Below are 26,030 nucleotides of genomic sequence, written 5' to 3' on the forward strand. Positions count from 1 at the left end.
AGAAATACGTTTTCCCACTCAAAAACCATCAGGTTTCAGTTTGCCAAAAAGGCCCAAGGGCTGCAAAATTAGATTTCTGCTTCATTTATGAGAAGTTTTTGTTCATTTCAGATACCCATCTTCAAAATACTGAAACTGTATTTATATCCACCAGTGAAACAAGTTCTGCCTAACTATGGGAAAAGCCATGTTTTATAGAAAAACACACTTCCCCTCACAGCATGCACCCTTGATTTGAAACTAATTTTCTCAAGGAAAACATTCAGCATTTGCATTTTACACCTACATCATCTTCTCCCTCAAAACTAAATTTAATAAGTATTATCCTCAAGTAATACCAAATTTAGAATTACCTGCATTTGCGCATTTTGATACAACTATAAACTATTCTCTCCATGGTCCCTCTTTTCCACCATACAGGAGAGGTAATGCAGAGTGAAAACTGGTGACTAAATACCTATCAAAGCTGCAACCTCATATATTTTTTATAAAGGGCACATACTTAAAAAGAATCTCTTGTTGAGCTTTTAAGTTGTGCGTTGCTTAACAAAACCCCAAACTTGTTACACCGCATACTCAAGCCCCTGAATTTCTAAGTAGCGTTTAGTGTGCGGTCCCACAAATTAAGTAACTCCCTCCCAGAAAAGCCGGTCATGTGGAACCTTACGTTTCCTTACAAGAAAAGTGAACGTCCTCACCAGGAACTAGGAAAAGGGAACAGACGCATTTAGCCAGAGAAACTGAAAGTTACTTCTTCAAAATTCTCAAGACGTCTTAAAAGCCTTAATTGTCACTTTTGCCCTCCCGACTATCTCCCCTACTCCGCTGCTGGGGAGGGCTGAGTTGCCGGCTGGAGTTGAACCACGACACGGCGTCACTTTCTCTCCGACGCACGGAGCGAGGCGAAGCACCGCAAAAGCTGAGAGGCGAAGCACCGCAAAACCCCCCAGCTCCTCCCGGAACCGCAGGCAGGGCAGGGGTGGGAGCCGAGAGCCCCGACGGGGCCGCGGCACAGACCCCCTGACCCTGTAACGCGCGGGGCGGCGCCGGCCCGGGGAGACGTTCAGCCAGGAAGCACCACTCGCCCCTGGTCCGGTCCCTCACCCGCGGTCCCCTCTCTCCCGGTCCCTCACCGCTCACTCTCTCCCTCTCCAGTTCCCTCTCCCGGTGTCGCTCCCGCCGCCACCTCCAGACTCCGCAGTCACGTGACGCGCGGGAGGGCGGGGCGGGGCAGGGGCGCGCGCCCTCTCGGCGCTGCGTCACCCGGAGCGCGCGGGAGGAGGAGGAGGGGGAGGAGGAGGAAGCCGCGTCAGGCGCGCGCCCGCCCCTGCCCCCCCGGCCACGTGACGCCATGACGCGCGCGCCACCCCCTCCCTCCCTCCCTCCCTCCCGCCGCGCGGGCCGGGGCCGAGGGGACGCCCCTCCCCCGTAGCGCGGCCGCGCCGCCGCCGACCCGAGAGCGGAGCAGGAGCGGGCCGCCGGGGCTCGATGGCCAGGGACGAGCGGGACGACGGGTGACGGCGGGGGATGGGCCGGGCGCGGGCGCGGCGGGGAAGAGGAGGGGGGATGGCGGCGGTGCCCCTTTTGCCGCCTCGTCACTGCCCCCTCCGCCCGCCGCCGCCATGGCGACGGGGGGAGCGGCTGCCACGTGACCGGGGCGGGGGGCCGGGAGGGGCGCGCGCCCCACGTGACCGTCGGGCCCATGCGGTGACGGCGCCGCTCCCGTGTCACGTGGTGCAGGCCCCGCCCCCGGCGCCCCGCGGCCCGTTCCGGTCACGTGCCCGCCCCGCCCGCCCCATGGCCCCGGCGGCGGCCGCGGCCCGACCCCCGTAGCGCCGCTGCCGCCCGGAGCAGCCCCGGCACCGCCCGCACGGTAAGAGCCGCCGCCGCGGGAAGAAGGGGAACGCGGCGGCCGGGGGGGAAGGCGGTGCCCGATCCGCCTCCCGGCCGCGCCACCCCGGCTCCTCCGAGTCCGTCCCCGGGGGCGGCGGGGCCGCACCGCGGTGGTGCCGCGGCGGCCTTTGGCCTCCCGCGCTTCGTCCGTGCCCGGCGAGCGTGTGGCGGGGCCGCGGCTGCCGTGAGGGGAGGGACGAGCGGGGCGGCGGCGCGGCCGGTGTGCGCTCCCCGGGGCCGGGGGGCGGCAGGGAGGTGGCAGCGCCGCGGCGGCGGCACCGCGGGCACCGGGCTTTGCCCCGGGACTTGGCCCCGGGGGCGGGCGGCGCACAGAGAGGTGCCCTGGCCGGTTGCCGGGGCACCGGGGCCAGACAGCCCCCAGCGGGGCCATGCGGGTGCCCGGGTCCCTCGTCTCGGGCTGACATCCCACCCGGAGCGTGGGGATGCGGGTCGGGTAAGGCCGGCCTGACCCTTAGGCGGGCTCACGACCGCGGTTCCCCCCGCCATGACCGGGACAAGCGGCACTGCTGACATCCCCTGTCCAGCTGGGCTGTGTCCCGCTGACAGGGCCCTGCTGCCCCTCGGGTGCTGCTGAGCTGCTCTCGGCCCCGCTGGGCTGTCCCCGGGCCCGGCTGCATTCATCCATCCCTGCCTGTGTCAGACTGTGCCATTGGCGCAGATATTCCATGATTCTGCGGTTCCCTATGGGGAGCAGAAACCCAGCAGCAAGGTCTGCATCAGATCTGCCAGAGCTCACCTGTCAGCCCATGCCCACCCTGACCAAGTCAGGGTTATTAAAATGTGTAAACATTTCCTTTATCTCTGCTCAGAACTCGGCAAAACCACATGAGAAGAGACTGCAGTGAAATGCTGGTAATGGAGAGCGTTCAGAACAGGTGTTGTAACGAACAGAGATGAGAGGTACCTAGTTGTTAAAGTGGTTAGGAAGAGTCACTCTGATAGAGAAAGGATAGCTATTGGAATTTGACAGTTTTTCTAGGAGCTGTGTTTGCTCCCACAGAGCTAAGAGGGGAAGGCTTATAGGTGGGTAAGCAAACAGAACCTTTTTTTTCAGTCTGTGCCAACACTAAGCTTCCTGATACACTTTGCCAATTGTAAACTGCAACTGCAACTAATGTCCTCAAGACAGGCTTGATGATGAGCCACACCTCATGGGTTAGGGCTGCTGATTGATCCAAGTGCTTTTAGAACTATTGACCATCAGTTGAAAAGGTCTGCTGCTGAAGAATTTAAAATAACCTGTCTGACCTCTCTATTCTGGAAGGTACTTGAACCAGAGAAAGGTCTGTCTGTAATGCTGCAGCAGATTAAAATTATCACTTCAAGCTGTTAAATAACAGCATTTCTCTGCACGCATGTTGCAGTCCTTGCCCCTCTGAGCAGCAGTGTCATCATCCGCAGTCCTAATTCCTGGAAACCTGAGTTGATAAATGTAGAGGTTATGAGATTTGGGCAGGCACAAGTAGAGCATTGATGGCTCTCACCCTGCTGCATAGTAAGCCTTATATGTCCAAAAAAAAAAAAAGGAAAATGAGTTGTGCACTGTGTGTGCTTAGCGAGGACGTAGCCTTCCCTGTAGGAGACCATTCTCATGCAAGATCTCTATTTTAGAATTTAGTACTTCTTGTTACAAGAAGCCATTTTGTTTTCATTAGTGACAGACGGTAACCTTCCTAAATCCTGCTTATTAATAGGGGTTTTTTTGTTCTTTCTGATGTACTGTTCATAAGACAGCTTGGGGTTTTCTCCATTTTGGGTAATGCTTGCTGTGCTCAGGAGTTGTATCATCCCACTTCCACTGTAAATGACTGCAGGAAAAAGAAAGCACAGCAAAGATAGAAAGAACAGCAGTGAGCCAGCGTGCTCACCCTCCGAGAAGGTGGAATGAGCCAGTTGTGGGATAATTGTGTGCTCACAGATTGCACACTGTGGGGTACTGTGCTAGAATGGCTGTAAAGGAGAAGTTGGTAGCTGCTGATCCTTTGCTTCTGTAGTTGAAAGACTGGTTGTAGGTGGGTGAAATGGCATGGTAGGAAAGCAAAGCAACTGGCATCAGAATGAGCCTGACTATGGAAACGCTTTCCTATTGCTTGCTGTTCAGTGCAGGTTTAATTCCTTTTGCATTCTGTGGCTTTGGCTCCACTGCATTGGATAATAATGACCTTTAAGGGACTGTAAAGTAACAAAGGGAGAAAAATGTCAAAATCCCTAGTCTTGCGTATGTTGAGGTGTCCAGTCTCTTAGAGTCTGTGGCCAGCTATCCTTTTCCAGTAAGGATAAGATGCAGATCAGAGACTGCAGACCTGCAACAGGAAACTACACAAAAGGGTTGTGTGAATAGCACTGAAAGGGAATAATGCTGCTGGGGAGACTGTAATGGATAATGCTACGGAACACTCCTGAAATCATGCCATGCAGTTTTCTTTGAGGAAGAAGTATTAGCAGGGCTGCTCTGAATGTGGCACAGCGCGTTCTAGTGACTGCTGCAGTGGTGCTGATGTGAAACCCCACAATGAGCTCAGCATCACTGAACCCTTTGGCAAAGCTTTGGATGGCTGGAATGGTGAAGGAGTAAAGCTTAAGTGCAGAGCCCTTTTGCCATGAAGTCTTTCCATTCAGTATTTTACATAAATCATTGGGATGTCGGCTTGTAAGACTTCTGCTGAAGAGAATGCTACTGTCCAGATTGTCAGAGTAAAATATCCCAGCTTGCTGCTGGCATTTTTTTTAAAGACAATTAGAAGCATGTGAACTCAAATGCTTAGAATTATCATTTTGTGATATCTACTAGTAGTGTGATAGCTGATGCAGGTTGCAATCTCAGGTTTGGTGTGGGCCCCAGCAAATACTACAGGTATTCTAAAACACATGAAACATGCATATCAGCATTGGCAAATACTACTTTGCATATCAGTAGTAAAGTATGTGATACACAAAATACAGCAATTGGACATAGGAAACATTTTCAGCAAACTTACCAAAGATGTAAGTTTTTGATAGGTGTACAACAGTATGTTGACAGAGTACAGTTATACTTGCAGTGTCCTTAATCTCCTGAGAAATTTAAGGCTGTAGGTTGAACCTGGAGAGAGCAATGATAGTGACTGCTGGAGAGAACAACACAGCAAGTATCAAAAGGCTTATGAAAAATTATCATTGTGCTGTAGTATTTATAACATTAGTCCCTCAGACTTTGGGGGAGAGGGATAGGAAACTAGCCAGCTGCAATCAAATGTGCAAAACATTGTCCAAGCCTTGGGCAAAACCCACCACAATAAGAACAGCAGTGTCACTGGGCTGCCTGGTCTTTAGCACAGCGACCTGAAAATCCATGATTTTTCACATCCCTTTATCTTTCCATGTTCTGAAATGACTTAGCATCTGCCATTCCCATTGAAGAAAGGAATTGCTGCCAATACCAGAAGAGATTTGGAATTTATGAATTTGCTTAGCTTCAATATTCTTCTGAACTTGAAAAACCAGTAAAGGAACATTAAACCAGGAAAACTGAGTTATCAGTTTAAATGTAAGATTCATGGGCCTTTTATTGGAGCAAAAGCAGTATCGGCATATAATTGCATACATTATTTAGTTAGCTGGGAGTATTTTGTTTGAATAAATTTGCTGATTGTACTGACAGAGGGAAGCATGTTTATCTGAAACGTTTCCAAAATTTGAATGCATGAACAAGTAAATGTGGACTGTAATACTTCAACATGCATAGGAGTAGTGAAAGACTTACAGTAAAAATAATTATAAATAATCAGCTCAACTATATGTTTTTAATAGCTCATTGCAGCCACAATGGCAACATCATCTGAAGAAGTGTTACTGATTGTAAAGAAGGTACGTCAGAAGAAGCAGGATGGAGCTCTGTACCTCATGGCTGAACGGATAGCATGGGCACCTGAAGGCAAAGACCGCTTCACAGTCAGCCATATGTATGCAGACATAAAATGTAAGTCAACACTTCTCCTGTTCCAGCTTCAGTAAGTAGGATTTTGACAAATATTTAAAGATAACCCAAAGCTCATATGCCGTATGGCACTAGATATAGGTGAGGAAGGTTGCAGAGTAGCTTTGACCGGGCTACTCTGTGAAGCAGCAGAGATCAGGACTGTGGTGAAGTATCACCAGTCTAAGGATGCTACTGCAGAACTTCTGTAGTCTTCAGATGTTTAACTTATACTCCATTTAATATTAACTTTTGATAGACTTCTGCAATAAATTGAACAGAAAAATAATCTATGCCATATGCTTGTGGAGGGAAGGGTGGGAGGAGGGTTGAGGAAGCGTAAAGGATTTTCAGAGTCTTAACACAGAAAGTATCTGGCATGTCATCTGTTAAACTCAGCATCTAAAGCTGTTTCAATTTTCATATAAAATGAACTCTCAGTTTTATTTTCATCCAGCAGACCATAGCTTCAGAAGTGTCAGCTTCTGTAGTTTGGCCTAGCTAGTAACATTCTGAATAAGCATTTGCTGTTGCAATAGCAGAGTACTTGCAAGTCAAAACTAAACAGTAAATGTCTATAGCATGCTGCCTTTTTGGCTCCAATTAGTTCTCATATTTCATGTGCTGTAATGCCAAAGAAGGAATAAAAAGTAAGTTGTGTGCGTCCCTTGGTGGTTTAGTGATTATTGCTGTTTAAAGTCACATCAGAGTACTGCAACATGATCAAAAATGTGTGATGAATCAGAACTAAGATGCTATTTTCTTAAATATGAATGTAATAAGGAGTTTAAAAACCCTGTTCACCTATAATAATCAACTTTGCAAAGGTTTTATTTAGCTATTAACTTACACTTAAGCAGCTTATATTTTAAATACTTACATGTATAGGCACTGAAGTATTTTTAACTTAGATGAAAGATGCTCTTTTTGTCATCTAAAATAAAAAAAAAGGTGGAACGTATTTGTAAATTTGTAATAGAGAAGATGATTTAGTGTTGACATCTGGTTCCTGTCTCCCACTTGCACTGGAGAAAGGGATAATATTAAAAGTTAGGTTAGTGCCATTTGCAGAGCTACACTGAAGTCAGTATAGCGTAAGAGTCTATAAGCATAGCTGTCCCAGCCTCTGCTCCCTCTGGTTATGAGGATGGAAGCAGGAATTAGGTTTTTCTTATGAGTCATGAGGGTGTAGTAGTACCTTGGAGGCATTGGTGATCAGCTTGGGAAATACTAGTGGCTAACTGCACTTACCTCACCTCTGGAAACTGGGATCCAGGCATGCTGCTACTCACCCTGTCTCTGCTTTCCTACCACTGTCCTTCTGTGGGAGCTGGTCCAGCTGGAAAAACAAAAGGGGGTACTTTTCAGTGTATCAGTTCCTTGGTTCAGCTTGCTACACAAACACAGCCATACAAGAAAGGCAGCAGGAAGAAGTGGAAAGGGGGAATGAGGTTGTCATCTTTCAGCAGCAGTCTGGATTGGCTCCAGGTCGAGGTGTCCAGGTGACGACAGTTGCATTTGTGGCAGTTTCCTAATGGAGGTTGTGGGGAATGCAAAGATGAATCAGGACTCCTGGGCAGGAATTGAAGCCCACTGAGCAACAGGCTGCTGGTGTCTGTGTCTTGTGTTTTACCGTGAACAAGATGCAGGGTTCAAAGTAATTCAGGGGGAAGACTGACTGTTCCACTTTCATGGCTGGAATTCACATGCGGGATAATGGTATTTAATTGGATGATGAGGATAACTGCTTATAAGCAAATACTCTAGGGAAGACAGTTTCTTGTATAAGCTTACTGTCTGTCTCTCTGCAATCTAGGCCAGAAAATCAGTCCAGAAGGTAAAGCAAAAATTCAGCTTCAGCTGGTATTGCATGCAGGGGACACGACCAACTTCCACTTCTCCAATGAAAGCACAGCAGTGAAGGAGCGAGATGCAGTAAAGGATCTTCTTCAACAACTGTTGCCTAAGTTCAAAAGGAAAGCTAATAAAGAACTTGAGGAGAAGAACAGGTAAAGGGAAAGGAACCTAAACTTTGTTGGATTTTTTTTCTTCTAATTGTTAGCTAACTATCATGTATTTCTGTTAACAGTTGTTGTTTCAACATCATGAGTGATACAGCATTTGTTTCCCTAGTAAAAATCTCTGCTTTAAATTTAGAGGTAGTTCCTTGGACTTGCGTAACTGTCACATGTTGAGACTATACTTGTATTCTTAGTGACACGTTCTTGAGGTGTAAATGCAGCCAATCTGCTTTTTTTCTTTCTTTCACATGGCTATGAGAGCACCCAACTTGCAGTCTCTCTCTTTTAGTCCTCTTAAATATATATGTATCAGTTAGAAAAGCTGCTTGAAAGATTTTTTTTTTTCCTTTTCCAGAAGTTTTCTGGAGCTTTGTGATTTTTTTTTTTCCTCCCTGTATAGGCTGTTCCCCCTCAAATCTTCTTTTCTGATGTTTTATACACTTCTAAATTGTTAAGTATTTTCACGTCTCTCACTTGAGATGCAGAATGTAATTTGGCATACAGGATGTTTATTCTAAAAAATGTTTTGAGATGATGTTGAGGATCTACGTCCTTTTCCCAAAAGGGCTAAGATACATTTCCGTTCCTTTAAACTGTTTGTGTTAAACCAGTCCTTGTGGCCATAGAGCTCCCTTCTCTGAACTCCTCAAATGAGTTTCACCTCATTCTAGTGTCTGCTGTGAATCCTGTATCTACAAGCTTCCATTTCCAAAGACTGTTCTAGCTTTGAACTTAGATAAGTTAAAGCTAGATTTTTCAAAACATGGGAGCATTGCCTCATGGGGCAGATTGGATCTTTAAAGGGAGAATTCCCAGCAGAAGGACCAGAGCCCTAGTGCTGGAGCCGTGACACATCCAGGATTAACTGGTTCCAGTACTGCAGCAACCACTAGGGTCTGCAGCAGAGCAGCCTGCTTTGGCACTATTCCCATACTCGTTTCTTTATGCTACGTGCCTCATTTCTAACAGTATTGGTATTTAGAACATGGGCAGTCTGAGCCCTGAATCCTTGCATCCTTAAATGGAGTTTTACGGCATCACACCATGAGGCATCAGGAGCTTTTCTAGTTACTGAAAAGCCAGAAGCTCTGCACATACTCAGCCATAGTGTGTTCTCTTGAGGATTAGAAATCCAAGTCTAGTGATGGGGCTTTATTAGCTTAATTTGCAACAGATAAGGCAAAAAAGTTTCAACCTGGAAGGATACTGCATCTAGAGTCTCTGCAGCACTGCCTTCATTTGTTGATATGTGGGAGTTGGGTATGTACCAAAATTCCAAGCTGTAATGAAATAATTAGAATAACAGACTGCTTTGTGCTGCACTAATTTGTAAGAATTGCCACTAATCCATATCTGTACCAACAAGAAAAAACTGGAGAAACCTTAGTGGTTAAAACATAATAGGGATGTGCTGCCACAAAGCTTTCACTTCCACCTCGTCCTACTTCATCCTTGCAGCAGCTACAGACTTTCATTCTGTCCAGATAGCACTTTATCCATATTCTTCCATAGACCATGTACTATGTATTCATAAGATTTCTGATTTTTTTTTTGTTATTTGCAATTGATCAAGACCCTGAGGTACATGTTAAAGATTGGTGAGGTTATTGGCTGATTCCCTAAAAATAGCCCAGTGGGTTTCATATAAGGTACACAGCTGTATGCAAAGCTGCTTAAATGTGATTTTACTGAAGATTCTAATGCATATACAGTCTTTGCATTTTGGGTAGCAAGGGTGATACTTGATATTTGGATGATAACTTTTGTAAACATTGCACCCTGGTGGAAGTAGTGACACTGACTGTGTCTGTAGCACTTGTGCTGCATGTGATAGTTCAGTGATGAAGATCCTGCTGTCACCTCAGAAACATAAATGAACAAACAACTCAGATTAATGTGTGTTTCAAGGTATCTTATTCCATGCATATTTTGTAATCTATACTCTTGCACTTAAACAGAGATATGTAACTACTGAATTTTAAGATCTTAAACCAAGAATTGGACAGTGCTGAAATCTCTTTTTTTCCATCCATCATACTTTTCTTATGGAAGATCAAGAAAATTCCTTGTGCTTTTACAGTTCAGGAGACTCAGTCCTGGATGTGCAAAGACACAAGAGCATCACGATATTTAGGACAAGACGTTAATCTCATGTTAACTTTTTCTTAGGCATTACTGTTTTCTAACATTCAGTGCTATTCCTTAAACATTTTTTTAGTCCTTTCATAGGTCTTTTGAGACAAGTGCTGCTATTGAGGTTGGTTGTTTACAGAGTCTTGTTAAGAAATGCACAACGTTTTGAAAGAGAAGTTGGTTTCTGTTCCTTTTGTGGACTCATGTTAGTTGTGGAAATAGCAGTGGTTTATTCTGCAGCGTTTCAATTCTATTCAATACATTCTTTTACCAGAATGCTGCAAGAAGATCCTGTTTTGTTTCAGCTCTATAAAGACCTTGTTGTGAGCCAAGTAATCAGTGCTGAAGAATTCTGGGCCAACCGTTTAAGCCTGAATGCAGGGGATAATTCTGCAGCACCTAGTAAGCAGGATGTGGGCATCTCTGCAGCATTCCTGGTACGTTGAACCTCTAACTTAAAGGATTTTAGAGCAAACAAATTTGGGAAAGTGAGGGTTCTGCTTATGTACTTTATTCCCATACACCTCACTGTTGTTCTTTCCGGGTTCCACAGCCTAACATCTCTCTGCATAATAGGCTATTGCAAGTGTAAAGGAGAAAAAAAAAAAAAGTAAAAGTTTTATGCAAATCTGCAACCTCAAAATTTTGTCAGTTTAAGATGCCCAGTTTGACCTTTAAATTGCCTGTAGGCAGATGTTGTTTGTGCTGCTGCTCTGCCTTCCATGAAACAGGAGTATTGTTTCATATAGAGTCACTAGATTACAGTGTATTAGCTCAATAAATTAGAAAGTGTATCTGTAGCAGCATTGACATGCATAAATGAACATTTCTGCCCGAGGGTTTTATTCCCTCCCCAATTTTTTAAACTGGTACATGCTTTCAGCTACTTGAAGAACAACTTGTATATCTGAAAGCTCATTTTCTCTCCTCTTTCCCTAACCATCAGTTATTTTACCCATTTGTAGAAGCCATGCTTCAGTAATCCCAGTGCAGTTTAAAAGTAATCTACGTACAACTTCAGATTCCTCACTCAGAGACATGTTTCTACTTCTGCAACACAATTCATTGATGTGAATCTTTAGCTGGAATCCCACTTCCACCTTTGTAATGCACACAATGGGTTTAAGAGGGAAAGAGGAGGTAGGAGTTGTTTTACACTTCAGCTGCTGTACAAACATTTGTGTTTCTCCCCCTGGAAATACCTGAATCAGTTACCAAACGAATTTGATTGCTCTGATTTCCTGTCTCCCGTTATTTTTACGCCTTAACATCAATTAAAAAAAAAAATCACAACCAAAAAAAAAACCACCAAACCTTCAAAACTGAATCTTTCTTAAAATAACTGGTTGTTTTTATGTTCTCTGCATTTGCGAAGAAGAAAACTTAAGATATTTGTGTGTCCTAGTTCAAGTTAAAGTAACTATCTGGCTCTGCTCAGAACGAGTGTTTCCCTAGGAAGAAGAGGGACTTTAGGTGCACAGGAAAAGGAGGAAAAGGTGGCAGCATGTGCAATCATGTACTTTTCCTGTTACTCATAATTGGATGGAGCACTTGCTTGCTCCAGAGCTTCCTAAAGAGATCATTGAGATCTAAGTTGAAAGTTCTGACTAACGCTAACTCTGCATTTTTAAATTCAGTGTTATTTATCAGCTACACTAAAATGCTTGTAATATATAAGGAAATAAGGTGTAAGAGCCATATATCCTTTTTTGTCACATCATTATTGTTGCTGACTATTCACTGAATTGTTGAGTGAACAATAACAGATGAGGCATATACAGTAAAGATACCTATTTTTACTTTAGAACGAAGATATGTTAAATTAAGCACACCTTCTTTTGACCAGTGGAGTTCTCTTTGCTTTCTAAAGCCTGCAGTCTACTTGTTGAATTTTCCTTTAAGTGGCAAGTATAATAAAGTAATAAATGCATGCTCTTTCATTTCTCATTCTAAAATACCTATTATGATCAAATACATTATGGATTATTGGAGGAAGAAGATTATTTTCTCTGCAGCAGAGCTTGTTTGCAAGATGTCAGCTTTTTTTCCTTTTCCAGTTACAGAAGGCATCCAAACATGACTGGGTTTTTTTTTCCCTCTGTTTTTTCTTAGGCTGATGTACGGCCTCAGACAGATGGCTGCAATGGTCTGAGGTACAATTTGACTTCAGATATTATTGAGTCCATATTTCGAACATACCCTGCAGGTAAGAACTATACCAAACACATGCATTTAAGAATTGGGTTTTTACTGTCTTATTAGGGAAAGACTAAATGTTAGTCTGCACCTGAAAGTATAAGGGACCATATTTTCAGTCTTCTGGATGATTTTTCCTGCCTTGTTAGAGGGATGGGAAGAAGCATATTCATATGTTTCTGAAAATGACTGGTACTCTGGCAAATCAGACTTCTTGTGTGGGGGCAATTCAGGAGTGTTCAGGCCACTGTTATGAGCATTTCTTTTCAAAGCATCAGCAAGCATTGCAGGGCATAAAGGAGTACCTGTTGCTCATGCCTAACTACTGCAGTCCCTTCCATTTAATGGGCATGAATAGAGGCAGCATTACCAAGAGAGCAAGCAAGCCAGCAAGGAAATGTTAACATAAAATGGTGTATAAACTTTTGTGGAACAGTTTGTAATTGTTCTTGGTTTTGTTCACAGTAAAAATGAAATACGCAGAAAATGTTCCACACAACATGACTGAGAGGGAATTCTGGACACGATTTTTTCAGTCTCATTATTTTCATCGGGACAGGCTCAATACAGGCTCAAAAGACCTCTTTGCAGAATGTGCCAAACTGGATGAAAAAGGTGAGCTGTTTGTTTCTGCAGTAGCTGCTACCCTCATGGAGCACAGCACTGGAGAGGTGTATCTAGTAAACCTACCAATGCTGAGGTCAACAGTTTCCTTGTGTTCATAGACATCCCGTTTGGTGAACTGGAAAGTGAAAGCCATTGCAAGTTAGCTACAGCTTTGCTATTCTGAGCATGTTTCATAGTAAGTGCATTTCTTGAAACAAATTACCCTTTGGAAAGTGGCAGCACTAGAAATAAGCTGTATTACAACTTATACAATAGTAAAGTCAGTGGTAAATTCCATAATTTGCCATCCTAGTAGATTGATTATGCTGTAGCATCAGTTACTATGGAATAATTTTGTGTACATAGGCTTTGTTTTGTGGTATGTGCACAATTTACGACAGGTACAGCTTTTTGTTATAGATGGGGATTTAGTAAACAAGATCTATATTTGTCCAGATTGTCCAGAGGAGTTGCCATCCCTGTTCTCTGTCAGTCTTTTTAATGTGAAATCCTAAAATAATATCTGACTTGAGTTTTTACTGACCTTTTGAGATAGATTTGGGATGACACAGAAATGTGGAGAGTAGGGATCACTTAACACCGTTCCTTAGTATGTATTCTGGCTAATGAAACCATTCTATTAGGAATGCAAAACCTTTCACCTGTCACCAGATATAAACTGTCATTTTACCTAGGCAGGGCAGAGAAACAGTGCCAAAATTAGAAGAAACACAATTGAGGCTTCCCAGTAACTGCATATCAATTTATTTTTTTTAATCAAACAGTCTTCAGTAATGTGTAGAAGTTGGTGAAAACTGGGCTAATTAGTAGGAGGATCTTTTACAGTAACTTCCCACAACTATTCCTTATTTTAAAAGAACTTTGAAAAGGGTTTAAAGTTTTAGTCTCAGTGTTACTTGGGCTTCTGCAGAACCTTTGTCTTTTCCTTTTAAATATTAAATATAATACAGTAATCCCACAATTATTTCTATTTGTTTAGATGCCTTTTTTTCTTTGTTTCACACAGGGTTAAAAGCAATGGTGTCTCAAGGAGTGAAAAACCCCCTGATAGATTTAACAGCTTTGGAAGATAAATCCTTAGATGAAGTAAGTATAAGTAGTTGGGGGAAAAAACATAAAACAAACAAAAGCTCCAAAGAAAACCATGCCCCCTCCTTAGTTTCATTTAAGGAGTAAATGGGTCCTTCTTTTAAAATATCTACAAATGCTAATTCTAAACCAAGTCACTTATTAGGCCATTGCACTGGTTGGGTACTCAACATCCCTGCTGTTGTATGTGTGTAAAGAAATGGACACTGTGCCCAGGAACTTGTGTGCCTCATGTCTGGCTTGGTGTGCAGGGTGCAAATGGAGAATTACTCTTCTACTTAGCTTTTTCATCTAAAGTGTACTCTTTGGTTTTTTCCTACCTTTTAGAAGATGTGACAATGTACAGAAGAGTAGCACAAAAAAGGAAAAAGTCTTTGATTTGTTCTCACTTTGAACATTGCTATTAGTTTTGGCCTAATGTTAAGGACACTTTATACAGTTTTCTTAGTTTAGCCCTAAATACTTTTTTTTGATAAAAACATGATTTAACTTGAACTATTACCTGCCTCCAAGTACAAGTTAAAACAATTTATATCAATGGTGTACCATGATGTGAAATAACTTAAAGATCTGCTTTTCTGCAGCTGATTTAACTGAAACTTCAAGTTGTAATTAATAATGTCACTGCAGTAGTTTTTTGGTTGTTTGGGTTTTTTTTCTTTTCTTTTGTGTGAGACTTGTCCAAAGCTAACAGTCTGAAACCATGAGTTTAGGATAGGTGTGTTTGAAGTGCTCTGCAAACTGCCCTGGTTTGCTTTTGAGGCAGGTTAACTGCAAGCATGAAACTGCCCATGGGGTAAAGTGAGTTGCCTTCAGCCACCTGGTAACTGAGGAACTCTGCCAACAGTAAGGCTTGAGGTTTCCTGAATTCCTGGTGGTATTACATCCTCCTGACAGATGTCATTTAGCCTATGGGCTGCTGCTGTCCCACTAGATGTTGAAAAGAGGTCAGTAAAACAATTGCTAGCTCTTCCTTGCCTGTGTTTTGTACAGGTGATCCTTAATTTTTTTTTAAGCTAGTTCTGTTTTTACTTATAACAGGTCACAGTCTTATAAAATGATCTGTTTATCTTTTTCATTTTTTCTCTCTGACACCTCTAAATTGCCAAGCACTAAGAGAACAAAACAGTCACTGGAGATTTTTCCAAGTACATAAGGGGATGGTGGGGCAAAGGTAGGAAAATGATGCTTCAGATGCTGATGCAGTATCACTGAGTGGAGTGCAGAGGAGGTGGCACGCAGACTTCCTGACTCAAGGGAAGACAGAATTGTCCTTCTCTGGGGGCAGAAGGTAATTAATGTTGTTCTCTTTGTAGGGCTATGGTGTTGCTTCTGTGGCCTCTACATCAAATGCCTCAAAGTCTGCTAGAGAAAGCAGCAATGCTGCCATCATAAAACGCTTTAATCATCATAGTGCCATGGTCCTTGCAGCTGGCCTCAGGAAACAGTAAGTTTCAGGGTTGTGTAAAAGCTTTTTTGTAACAAAGTTTAAGGAATTTCCAAAACAAAATTATGTCTTCCACAACTCATCCAACTTTCTCTTTTAATATTTATGAATTAATTATTTCTATCTAGAGACGAAAATACCTTTAGGTTCCATTTTACTTTACAGAAGTTTTTCAGAGCTGTTTGAAGTGACAAATGTTATTGTTAGCCATGTTAGCATATAAAGCAGATTAGAAAGCAAATAATGTTTCCCCCTTAGATCTCTAGCCCTGGTGAACAGAATTAGTTTTCTGTTCACTGTGTGCAGGTGAGGGCTGGTGCAGGGAGTTCCTATTGCCTGCCAGCAGCGGGTCTACTGAGGCTTCCTGTGGTGGGGTGCAGGGACGTAAGTAAATGAGGAAGCAAAAGAACAGTGTGGCACAGGTGGATCTGATGAAAGATTCCTCTGGTGCAGTACCCTGCCCCAACCAAAAACATGTGTTAGGTGGTTACATATGTTTACAGTGAACTTCGCAAATGAAACTTCTTAACAGACGTACAAGATGGGTTTGATGTGATCTGCTCTGCAACTGGTTTATGGGCAACTGGCAAGGCATTACTGCTCTACCCAAATCCTACAGACCTTAACTGTGAGACATCTTAGTTAATGCTTCCTTCTGGTAGCTGGGCTCCCTCATGTTGTTTTTCTGTCTTGCACAAACCAAACACTGGGCCTTAAACAATCTCTTCTGAGCAGTGTGTGTTTCTATTTCTCAGTTCAGAAAGGGACAAAAGGATAGCTATCCTCCTGGAACAGTAGTTTCTCAGGACTCCCAGAGCTCTGCTAATACCTGGTTGCATAAGAGCGTATACAAAGTGTTACTAATCTAGCCATGATTTTGCTGTGTCCCACATGCACTGCTGGCATGCTACTATTTCTGAAGAGAGGGAGAAGCACTTTCCCCTGCTGTTGAATTTCCCTTGTGACAATCAGCGTTAATTTGAGGAATTGGTTCCTTCTATCTACATCAACTGCTAGAAACGAAGATATAAGGGGAAAAAGTTGACATACAGTATGTGAACGTGTATATAAAGTTTTTGAAACAGATGTATTTACTTTGTCTCTAGCTTGTATCTTAAGTTTCCTGTGAGGTGAATTCTTCTTAATGCTGTTTCTCTATTTTAAGAGAAGCACAAAATGACCATTACAGTGAGACCAGCAGTACGGATGGAAACTCCAGGGATTCAGATTTCTTTCAGCCACCACTGAAAAAGGTATAAAGTCAGCTAATGCAATTCTGATTGAATGGAACTGGAAACTCTGTGTCTCAAAAGATTGCTGAAAGTTCCTTACTTGTTTTATGACACATCTGAAGTGAAACCTCTTTAGCTCTGTTTAGAAGTATATAGAGTAAGAACCTGACAGCCTGTACCTCTGCTAGTACCTCTGTACCTAACAGAGGCTTGTACCGCTGTTAGTAAACACAAATAAATTACACCTTGAAGTATTGCTCTGTTAATCTCTTCAGTAGTGCCCAGTGGAAGTAAAAAATTCCAATATGGTTCTGATTGGACCCAGAAATCTAGTTATTTCTATTTGCTGCAATTCTATTTTTGGCCTGTTCCCTTTTTATTTTCGGCCCCAAATGCCTTAAAACTTCTAGAGAACATCCATCAGAAAGGGATATTGGTATTCAAGCATCAATATTAACCTGTCAGGCATGTTGTTTGTAGATGATTAAACTGGAACATGGCAGGCTTCATCCTAAAGTCAGAAGCTGAAGTGAAGTTGAACTGAAAGTGTAGTTGATGCCTGGTGTACTGAAATACAGGGCAACAGCCTGGCTTAGACTAACTATAGCAGCTCACAAAGTGGAAGAGAGTACTGTAATTGCTACAAAATTGAAATGAACACTCCCTGGAGTTGACAACCTAAACAGAAAATGCCAAAAGGACTCCAAACTTTGCTATATTGTGAGAAACTGTTGTAGAATACAGTATGTTGTAAATGTTGGGATAGTCAACCGCTTTGCCTTTCCCCAAAAGCTGCAGTTTTTACTGAGCACAAAAATGATATACCAGAACTAGAATAAACGTGATGAAAAGAGGAATGAAAGAGTAGCAGGAGATTTCAAAAGCTGTTTTCTCACTGTACAAAGTCCGATATTGCTGTGCAGTTACCTCTCACCATTAATGCTCTGCCCTGCTGTCACTGGGTAGCTTTGGTAATTGCTGTGGTTTTAGTCTGACGCTCTTGTACAACAGCTGTTAAATCATTACTATTTCTGCTAATCTGGAGTTAGATGGACATAAATATCAGAAGTAATTATCTATATAGCAGAACAGTTTTTGGAAGTGGCAGGGACTGACAAGTTTTGGCCAGAATCTGCAGAAAAGCAGTAGTGCCAAGACATCCAAATGGCACAATCTAAACAATATTGGGTTCTCTCTGGATGGTAGACATGAGTCATTCCACACTCTGGTTTTCTTTAAGATTTTAGTAACCCTTCTGCTCAAACTCAGTGAACTGGAAGAAAGCAGTAGATGTATGGAATTCTGTCTTCATTTGTAATGTGTATAATTTTTTGGCTTGTTTTAGGTGAAACTGCAGGAGGCCATTGAATATGAAGATTTATCAAAGAATAATGGCGTTAAAACTATTGCACTAAACTTAAAGAAGTCTGATAGGTGAGTTAAAATATGCACAGTTATTTCGGCATGGTTAGTCTAGCAGGTCTCTCATCACAGCCTGCACACAACCAGCTGATTTAGTCTCTACCACCCTTAAGCGTGTTTAGGCTAAATTTAGAAACCTAATATGAGCTCTTGCATAAACCAGTTTCCAAGAAATTCCCTTTTAAATTTGTATTTTCATTTCACAAAGTGGTTGGGGTTGGAAGGGGCCTCCTGAGATCATGTAGTCCCACCCTTCTGCTCAATTCCATCTTGCTTTTCAGAGTGTTGAGTCTCTGTAAGCCTCCCTGAATGCCTTTGACATGTAATTTTGTTGGAAGTCTAACAGACCTCCATTCACAGTTCAGCACTTTGCTACAGCTTTCCATGGAAAAATGTATGTGTTACATGTGAAAATATATACGATTCCAGGGAAATTCCGCTCCCGGGCAAAAAAGTGCAATCGGGATAGTTTGGACTGCTCACTGGTCTTGGATTTTTCTAGTAGTAGTCCTCTTGTTTCCTAAACAAGAGTCTGAGAACCAAGATGTAACTTCAGAAAAGGAGTGATACTACAGGAAAGAGAACACTTCCAAATGTGCACCTAACTTCATTTAGCTCAGTGTCAGTTGTAAGTGATATGAATTGCTGCACTTTTAAGATATTCCCAGAATTAGGTGGCACAGGTAGATTTTCATTAGCAAAATGATGATCGCAGATTCAACAATGGAAGCTCTTATTTTGCTGCCATACCATCTCTAACCCAACCTCTTTCCACATGGCAATGTATTGTACTTTGACAGTACTATCTAAACCTTATTTACTGACAACAGTTACAAAGTATCTAAAATTAGAAACATTAGAAGAACTGAGTTTGGTCTCTTGCTTTACCAACACTCTTATTAATGCACTTTTTCCTTTTCTCACCACACAGGTATTATCATGGTCCAACTCCAATTCAATCACAGCAATATGCAACCAGTCAGGATATAATTAATTCTTTTAATAGTATTAGACAAGAAATGGAAGCATATGTACCTAAACTAACTCAGGTATGGAAGAATACAAAAAAAAATTTCCCTGTTGATGTTGGCATCTTGCTTTCTGTATAGGTTTGTGTCTCACGTGTACTGGAATTCTAATTTTTCAGGGTAAACTTAAATTATCTCCAGTAGTTTTTTGTTACCTGATTTAGTTCACAGCTTTAGGCAATACCTTTTGAGCTATCATGTTTAAGATCTACGCAGTAGGAAACTGAGTCATTGCTGATGCTCAGTTATATTCTACTGTTCCTGCTTTCTTTTGAGGAAATGACAAAGGTATGAGGTAGTAAAGCAGGACAGTCATGCACAGGCCAGTGTATTGATCCCACCCTCTGAAGTTTAGGGTGTTATAGTCTTAGAAGGTTATAGTGAGCAGGTTTGTAAGTGAACTGGTCGCTTGCTCCTAAATGCACTTGGTAGGCTATTGATCTCACCATGGGCTGCACAGAAGCTGTGTCCTGGCACCTGGAGGGCAGCACAGCCCCGTGGCCAATCTCCTCAGCCAGTGTCTGAACTTCCTCCATTAGTAAAGCAGCCACAACTGTGAATGTGTCACCCTTCTGTACAGTAACTCTCTGTCAAAGTAGCTGCACAGCCTGTTCCAGTCCTAGGTAAAGAAAGGGTTTGGTTTTTTTCATAATTAATTGGAGAGCTTTCACTGCAAATGAGTATAGCACTTAAAGGCACTGTGACTAATTCTGGAGAAGAGCTGACTGTTTGCCTGAGCTTCCACTGTATCTGTTCAACCAATCTTTGCCATTGGGGTTCAAATAGAACTTAGTTTAAAAAGATTTTTTTGGAAAACATGAGCTGAAATATTTGTTCCCTCTCCCTTCAGGTTCTTTCAAGTGGTGATGCTGCCAGCACTATTGCAGTCCTGTCACCTGGAGGAGCACTTATGCAGGGTGGAACACAGCAAGCCATAAACCGTAAGGATTTAGGATGTCTAATACTTTAATAGTATCTTATTGCATTGCACAGCAGTAGCTGGCTTGCTGTTTCATCTCTCTCTTGGAATGTGTTACAGTGATAAAGGAAATTATGGAAATGTGTAGCTGGAGTAGTACCGGGTTACAACAAAAAAAGGAAAGCAACAACCCAGCCAACACCACGAGGGTGGTACTGGCTACACCAGTGCTGAGGCAAGTGAGCAAGAGGAAAATTTTACAGAGCAAGTAATGAAGGATGCATTTGATAGATACTAAGTCCTCTTACAGATACTGGGTTTTACTTGTTCAGCATTTCTTTTCTGATATTTTTTTTTTCTGGACTGTAGAAAATGCAGGCATACTCTGAAAGCTCTAAGGAAGCAAGGTCTAGATCATTGTCTGAAACTAGGTTTTTTGCAACCGGATTTTAAGATCCACACCTTGGTGTGAAAAAAGGCAACTTGAAGACTGCAAGGGCAAATCAGATAACCTCTCCTTCTCACACCTCCACGCAAGCACCCCTTTCCCTGTTGTCACATTCCTGCAGTTTGAGTTCCTGTCTCTGTAGTCTGACAGCAGATGAAACTCTGTTCTCAAGATTTATAATAGTTTTCCAGTTTATCTTGTGTTACTTGCTCTGAAAAGCAACAGAAACTAAATCGGACAGCTGAAAAAGCAAGTATGAGTTCTTTATGGTAGTGAAAGAAAAGGAATCAGCAAGCAGTGGTGAGGCTTTCTGCCCATCCCAGTTGACATTCTGGGTGCTACACTTCACTTTGAGCCTGACCACCACTTTTTTTTTTTTTTTTTAAACAACCTCATCCTAGAGTTTGCTCTTCACTGTTCAGTTCAGTGTGCTCCTCCTCATCCTCAGTGATGGCTTGTGCTTTTTGTTTGGGTCTTCATGGTTGTGGTTCCTTCCTTGTTCTTGAACCCTGTCGCCCTTTCTTCTTTAAGAGTACCTGGGATACAGTTCCTTTTTCCTGTCTGGATTTTTCATTTTCAACACACTGTGGCCATATTCTCATTGCCAATGTAAGACGGGGAAAACTTTGCTGTATGCACCACACAGTACTTAGCACAGTGCTGTGAGCACAAGGTGCTGGTCCTGGAAGCAGTACTGCCACACTGTTAGAACAATACAAATATACTACTTCTAATCCTGGGTTAAGGTTTGGTGTCCATTCTTTGCCTGGCATGGATCTCCCTGTGTAGCACACAAGCTTCCAAGTATAGAGCCATAAATAGCAGCTGAACCTGATCTAATAACTGCCAGTAGTCCTGATCTAAGAGCTGCTGAGGGATGAGGCACCTCGGTGTTCCCTGCTGGCCAACCTTTCTGTGATTCTAGTGGGAACATACATTGCTGACCTCCTTCATTAGCCTTAATTCTCACTTTTCATAAGATAGTTTGAGTGATGTGACAAAACCTTTTTCCTGTTGCAGAGATGGTGCCAAATGACATTCAGTCTGAACTAAAACACTTGTACGTGGCAGTAGGGGAACTGCTACGACACTTCTGGTCCTGCTTCCCTGTTAACACGCCATTCCTAGAAGAAAAGGTAAGGCGGAGCTTCCTAGCGTGGCCCTGGTTAGGATGTGGCCAGATCATGGTTTAGAATGACTGTCATTATTGAAATATAGAATTAATACATGTGCCTTAAATCAGTGCAGCTTTTACTCATCCCTAAAACTGAAGGTCACAAAACAATGCAAAACATTAAGTTTTTCAGTAATTCTGCTGATGCTGTTTAGTTAAAATCACCCTTGTTCCTGCCTCCCTGTTAGCTGCCTTTGGAGCAGTTGCTGTAAGCCAGTTTCAAGCAGATTGGTCAGCTCTGTTGCAGCTCCAGCGTTCTCATTCCAGTTTAAAACACAGAAACAAAAGCCTCTCTCCCCCAACGCCAAGAAATAACCTTTGTAGTGACAGTTACAAGCAAGTTTTCCTTATTCTTCTATCCATTGCAAAAATCACTGTCATACCTTCAGAACACACACTGCTTTTCAGAACTAAGGTGCAGACAAGAAGAGATGTCTGTCTACAGCCAGGTGTATATGTATTCTTTCTTTTGACCTCACATGGAAAACAAAGATAAAAATTTGCATTCAGGTATTTTTGTATGTCTGCTGCAAAACGTGGCCTGAAAATCCATGCTACAGTCTTTACTTGAAGCAAAAAAAGATGTTTTTATGAATAGCTTTATCTATATTTAGTGTTAACTGATGGAGTAGTAACGATCAGAGTGCCACACTGCACTTGCCTCAAAAATAGATTTCTTAAATTACTCATACCTGAATTAGCCCCCTAAATTAGTTACAAGGTGTTCTGTTGGAGAACAATTTGTTAAAGGAAATGAAACTTATGTGTTGTTACAATACTTCTGTATTATAATACTGGTTTCTGTCTTTCTCAGGTTGTGAAAATGAGGAGCAACTTGGAAAGATTTCAGGTTACAAAGCTCTGCCCATTCCAAGAAAAGATTCGGAGACAGTATTTAAGCACAAATGTAAGGGGAAAGTACTGTTTAATTATGTGGGTGCATACTAATAATTTCAATCTTAACTATTAAGGATGGTAGCTTTGTTATTTTCTATTCTAGGGCATTCTGAGTTTTTTGTTAACTAGGAAAGGGGCAGAGGGAAATTAGGTACACAGTTAAGCATGTTGTCTCTCCCCATCTAACTTGCTGAGTGATGCCAGCAAGTGTCAAGAACTATAAGGTGAAATTACTCAAGTGAGACAACAGAAAGGGGAAGTCATGTTTCATTTTCCACTTCCACCATGAAGTAGAACTTGAGCAACTTCAGACTGTCTCCCACCATGTCAGACATGAAGTGGTTGCAGACTAAATAGTGGAACAGACAGCATAATCAGGTGGCACTTCCCTGTGACCTTACCAGCTTAGCAGCTCTCTGCACTGCTCCCTCTGTGGATACTTCGCAATAGAGCCTTTCTCTGACGCACCTCTGATTTTAGTGAGGTTACTTGTAGTGAATAAAAGAAGAATCCAACTGATTAGCAAAGGAAGGGGAGGGGATCTGTTTTTCCAGTAGCTAGGACAATTTCTCTCCCTCTTAAATGTTTCAGTTGGTAGGCCATATAGAGGAGATGCTGCAGACGGCCTACAACAAGTTCCACACGTGGCAGTCCCGGCGCATGCTGAAGAAGACGTGAAGGCGCACGCTGTACAGGTCTGAGAGCAAAGCCTGCAATAGGGTAGGAGTACAGCCTAGGTATGTCCAGATCAACTTAGAGTTCTTGCAGGAAGACCTGCAAGCTGTGGACTTCTGGAAACGATGCTAACTGAACTTGCACATTTTTGAAAAAGAACTGAAAAAAAACTTGAAAACTAGGGAGAAAAACAAGGAAGAACCAAAACAGAAGAGCTGAGGCGCAAAAATATTTAAAAGACACTGTTTACTGCAGTTACTCAGGAACTGCTTTTGATTTGCATAAAGAGCTGCTTTCAGAAATAAAAAATTTAAAGAGGGTGTATTAATAAAATTTGTTTTACTGTCTAATTTTTTTTAAGAAGTGTATGGCACAGGGTAGATCTCAAAAGTTTTTCTTCACTGGATTCTGACATTTTATTGAATTGTTTGTACTTTCTGCAACAGTTTAACAATGGTATCTTAAAACATAGCTGAGACTGTTTTTGCTTTAAACATCTGGGAGAGTATAGCTGTCAGAAGACAAGCTCCTGCCATATGTTTCCCCACCAATTGGAAGCAAGAGGCATTGCACTGAAAGTTGTTCATGGTCTGGGGTCCCTAAAGGTACATGGGGGCAAACTTTTGCCTGAAGTCTTGGATTTTTATGCAGAATTTTTTCAGCCATCAGTTTTGCATGTTTTCCTTTGAGTGCAAGTGTGTGCTACTGCAATCCTTTTTTTTTTAAATGGTGGCATTTGTTCTGAGGAGAGAATGCATTTTTAAAAATGACATTAAATAAAGTTTCTTACAAAAGAAGTCATTTATTTTCAATTCTTAGGCATTTTTTTATTTCTTCTCCTAAATCTGTTTTCCTTCATTCTTCCCTTTTGACTATTATACTGTTTTTGGCGAATTGATAATCATTGCAAAGAGAAAAATGTGTTATCACAATGTCCATAGATGTTGGGAATCTGTGCCATACTTTGTTCCAAATAGGATCAGTTCACAGTTTCAGACCAACTTGTCTTGTATTAAATGTGACTTAAATGCAAAGTAACCCCCTTTTCTAGAATATATGCAGTTTAATGCCATCCTTGTATTTTTTTTGTCACCTTGACTGTACTAAAGCCCAGTATGGGCTACTGAACTTTTTTACTTAAGACTAAACGTGACTGTTAAAAATGCATCTACTACAAAGACAAATCAGAGCGACAATATGTATTCAAAGCAAGCACAGCAGTGTTCAGTACAGCAGAAGAAATTCCCATTAGCCTGCATGATGGCTTAATGGCTATGTTTTGGTATGATGCTAAAATATGATAGTACGATGTTGGGTGGATAATTCTTGCAAATTCCTACAGAAGATGTATTGGTGTAGCCAAGTTGGTGCTTGTTCTGTGCTGCTGCTCCATTTATGCAAGAGGGGTTTTTTCTTTCACTGGTGTGTGGAAGTCAGCAGCTTCTTTTTACCCTTTTTTGCTTTCAGATTTTTGTATTATGCTATAATATTTTGGTAAAAGCTGAGTTTCAGTTAAATGCCACTGTCTGCACCAAAGTTCTGTTTGGAAATGTGTGCATATTGTTCAGCCTAGTTCCCTGTCTGCCTTTGCAGATTGATGCATGATCCCTGCTCTGTGCTGTTGATGTGGTTCTGCTACAAGAAATGACTGGACTCAACATGAGGTGCCCCTTGTTCTTGACAGGGTGGAAATGTCACTAGGAACAAACAGATGTACGTACAACATTTGGGGGTTGAGGTGCACATCTTATCAAGAGTTACCTCTCATGATAACTAAACTATTTCTCTAAAATTTAGGCTTAGGGGTACGGCTTTATTAAGCCAAATCCTCTTAGGTGCAGGCAGCTCCAGAAAGAAAGGGTAGTTTGTTCTCCCCCGATCCAAAGCATTTGATCTAGGAATTCTGTGGCCAAATTTCAGCTGTTTTGTGAAAGCTAACACACCTTTCATCATATCAGAGGGCTAGGGTCAAGAAAACCTAAAATGTCTGATTTAAATTCTAACTGTGCCTGAAGCTATGAACAACGCATTTAAGTATTAGACTGCACTGAGACTTCACTAAAAAATGTATGGGACAGTTTTGAACATGGAACTAATTCACCTTTAATTGGAGTCAGTATTTAGTGTTCCTGGAAAGGCTGGGCAAAATGGTTAGCATGGTGGAAAAGTTTCAGTGCATCACAAGAACATTTGAGGACTGTCGTTTATAACCATTTCGGGGATGGTGTTGCAATAGCTTTAAGTTACTGTAGTGATATCAGGCTATCAAAATGTACCTTAATGAACAGAACTAGGGGGGAAGAGGACTATGATACAACAGTTTTGCCTAGAGACTGTACAGGCAAGGCTGCTATGCACTTCATATTGCTTTTTCAGGTATTGTGGCAATAAGGCACAGGCCCCTCCTCAAGTAAAGGGAGGTAAACTAAATATTCTTTCTACGTTATGTTCCCCTTTTCTGTAGCATGGTCCAAAACACAGATTAATTCCTTGAGTTTTGAAACTGAATCATCATGCATTATATTACTATTGGAATCTTTATACTGACTTGTATTTTTAATGAGAATTCATAAAACTTGTATCATTGGCATTGATCTAAGATTTGTAGAATAAACCCTACTGAATTCTAAAGTGAAGTCTTCTCTAATGCTTAGGCTGTGTTTTCTGATGTTGAATTAAATCCCAAACAGGCTCCACTCAGGTCTAAATTGAGAGAACTGTGTATAAATAGCTCAGCTGTCCCTTCATGGTGGTAGAAGCAGTCAGGAGCAAAAGGGTTACATTACAATTACTGTCAAATTGTTTCATTTTTAAGGGTTGAGAATTTCTTCTGCCACACAAGGAATCTGTACC

The 26,030-nt window shown here is 42.1% G+C and overlaps 1 protein-coding gene across 3 annotated transcripts; it reads left to right on the forward strand.

Moving 5' to 3' along the window:
- The first annotated feature begins 1,739 nt into the window (after window positions 1–1,739).
- GTF2H1 (general transcription factor IIH subunit 1) lies at window positions 1,740–25,813 on the forward strand. 3 transcript variants are annotated; one of them, XR_010431193.1, is made up of 15 exons: window positions 1,740–1,873; window positions 5,704–5,872; window positions 7,686–7,878; window positions 10,298–10,460; window positions 12,136–12,229; window positions 12,685–12,834; window positions 13,853–13,932; window positions 15,252–15,382; window positions 16,548–16,635; window positions 17,960–18,048; window positions 18,968–19,085; window positions 19,915–20,005; window positions 20,104–20,218; window positions 21,452–21,567; window positions 22,420–22,512. XR_010431193.1 is itself a non-coding variant. In XM_064657492.1 (15 exons), the coding sequence occupies exons 2-15, from the start codon at window positions 5,719–5,721 to the stop codon at window positions 23,178–23,180; spliced, it is 1,647 nt and encodes a 548-aa protein (XP_064513562.1). In that variant the 5' UTR covers window positions 1,740–1,873; window positions 5,704–5,718; the 3' UTR covers window positions 23,181–25,813. The 3 variants fall into 3 exon arrangements, 2 of the variants coding, with proteins under 2 accessions (XP_064513562.1, XP_064513563.1); XM_064657492.1 differs by lacking the exon at window positions 20,104–20,218 and adding an exon at window positions 23,094–25,813; XM_064657493.1 differs by lacking the exons at window positions 1,740–1,873; window positions 20,104–20,218 and adding exons at window positions 2,268–2,814; window positions 23,094–25,813.
- Window positions 25,814–26,030: the final 217 nt, after the last annotated feature.

The sequence above is a fragment of the Pseudopipra pipra genome, chromosome 6 (genome assembly GCF_036250125.1).
Source record: "Pseudopipra pipra isolate bDixPip1 chromosome 6, bDixPip1.hap1, whole genome shotgun sequence".
NCBI classification, from domain to species: domain Eukaryota; kingdom Metazoa; phylum Chordata; class Aves; order Passeriformes; family Pipridae; genus Pseudopipra; species Pseudopipra pipra.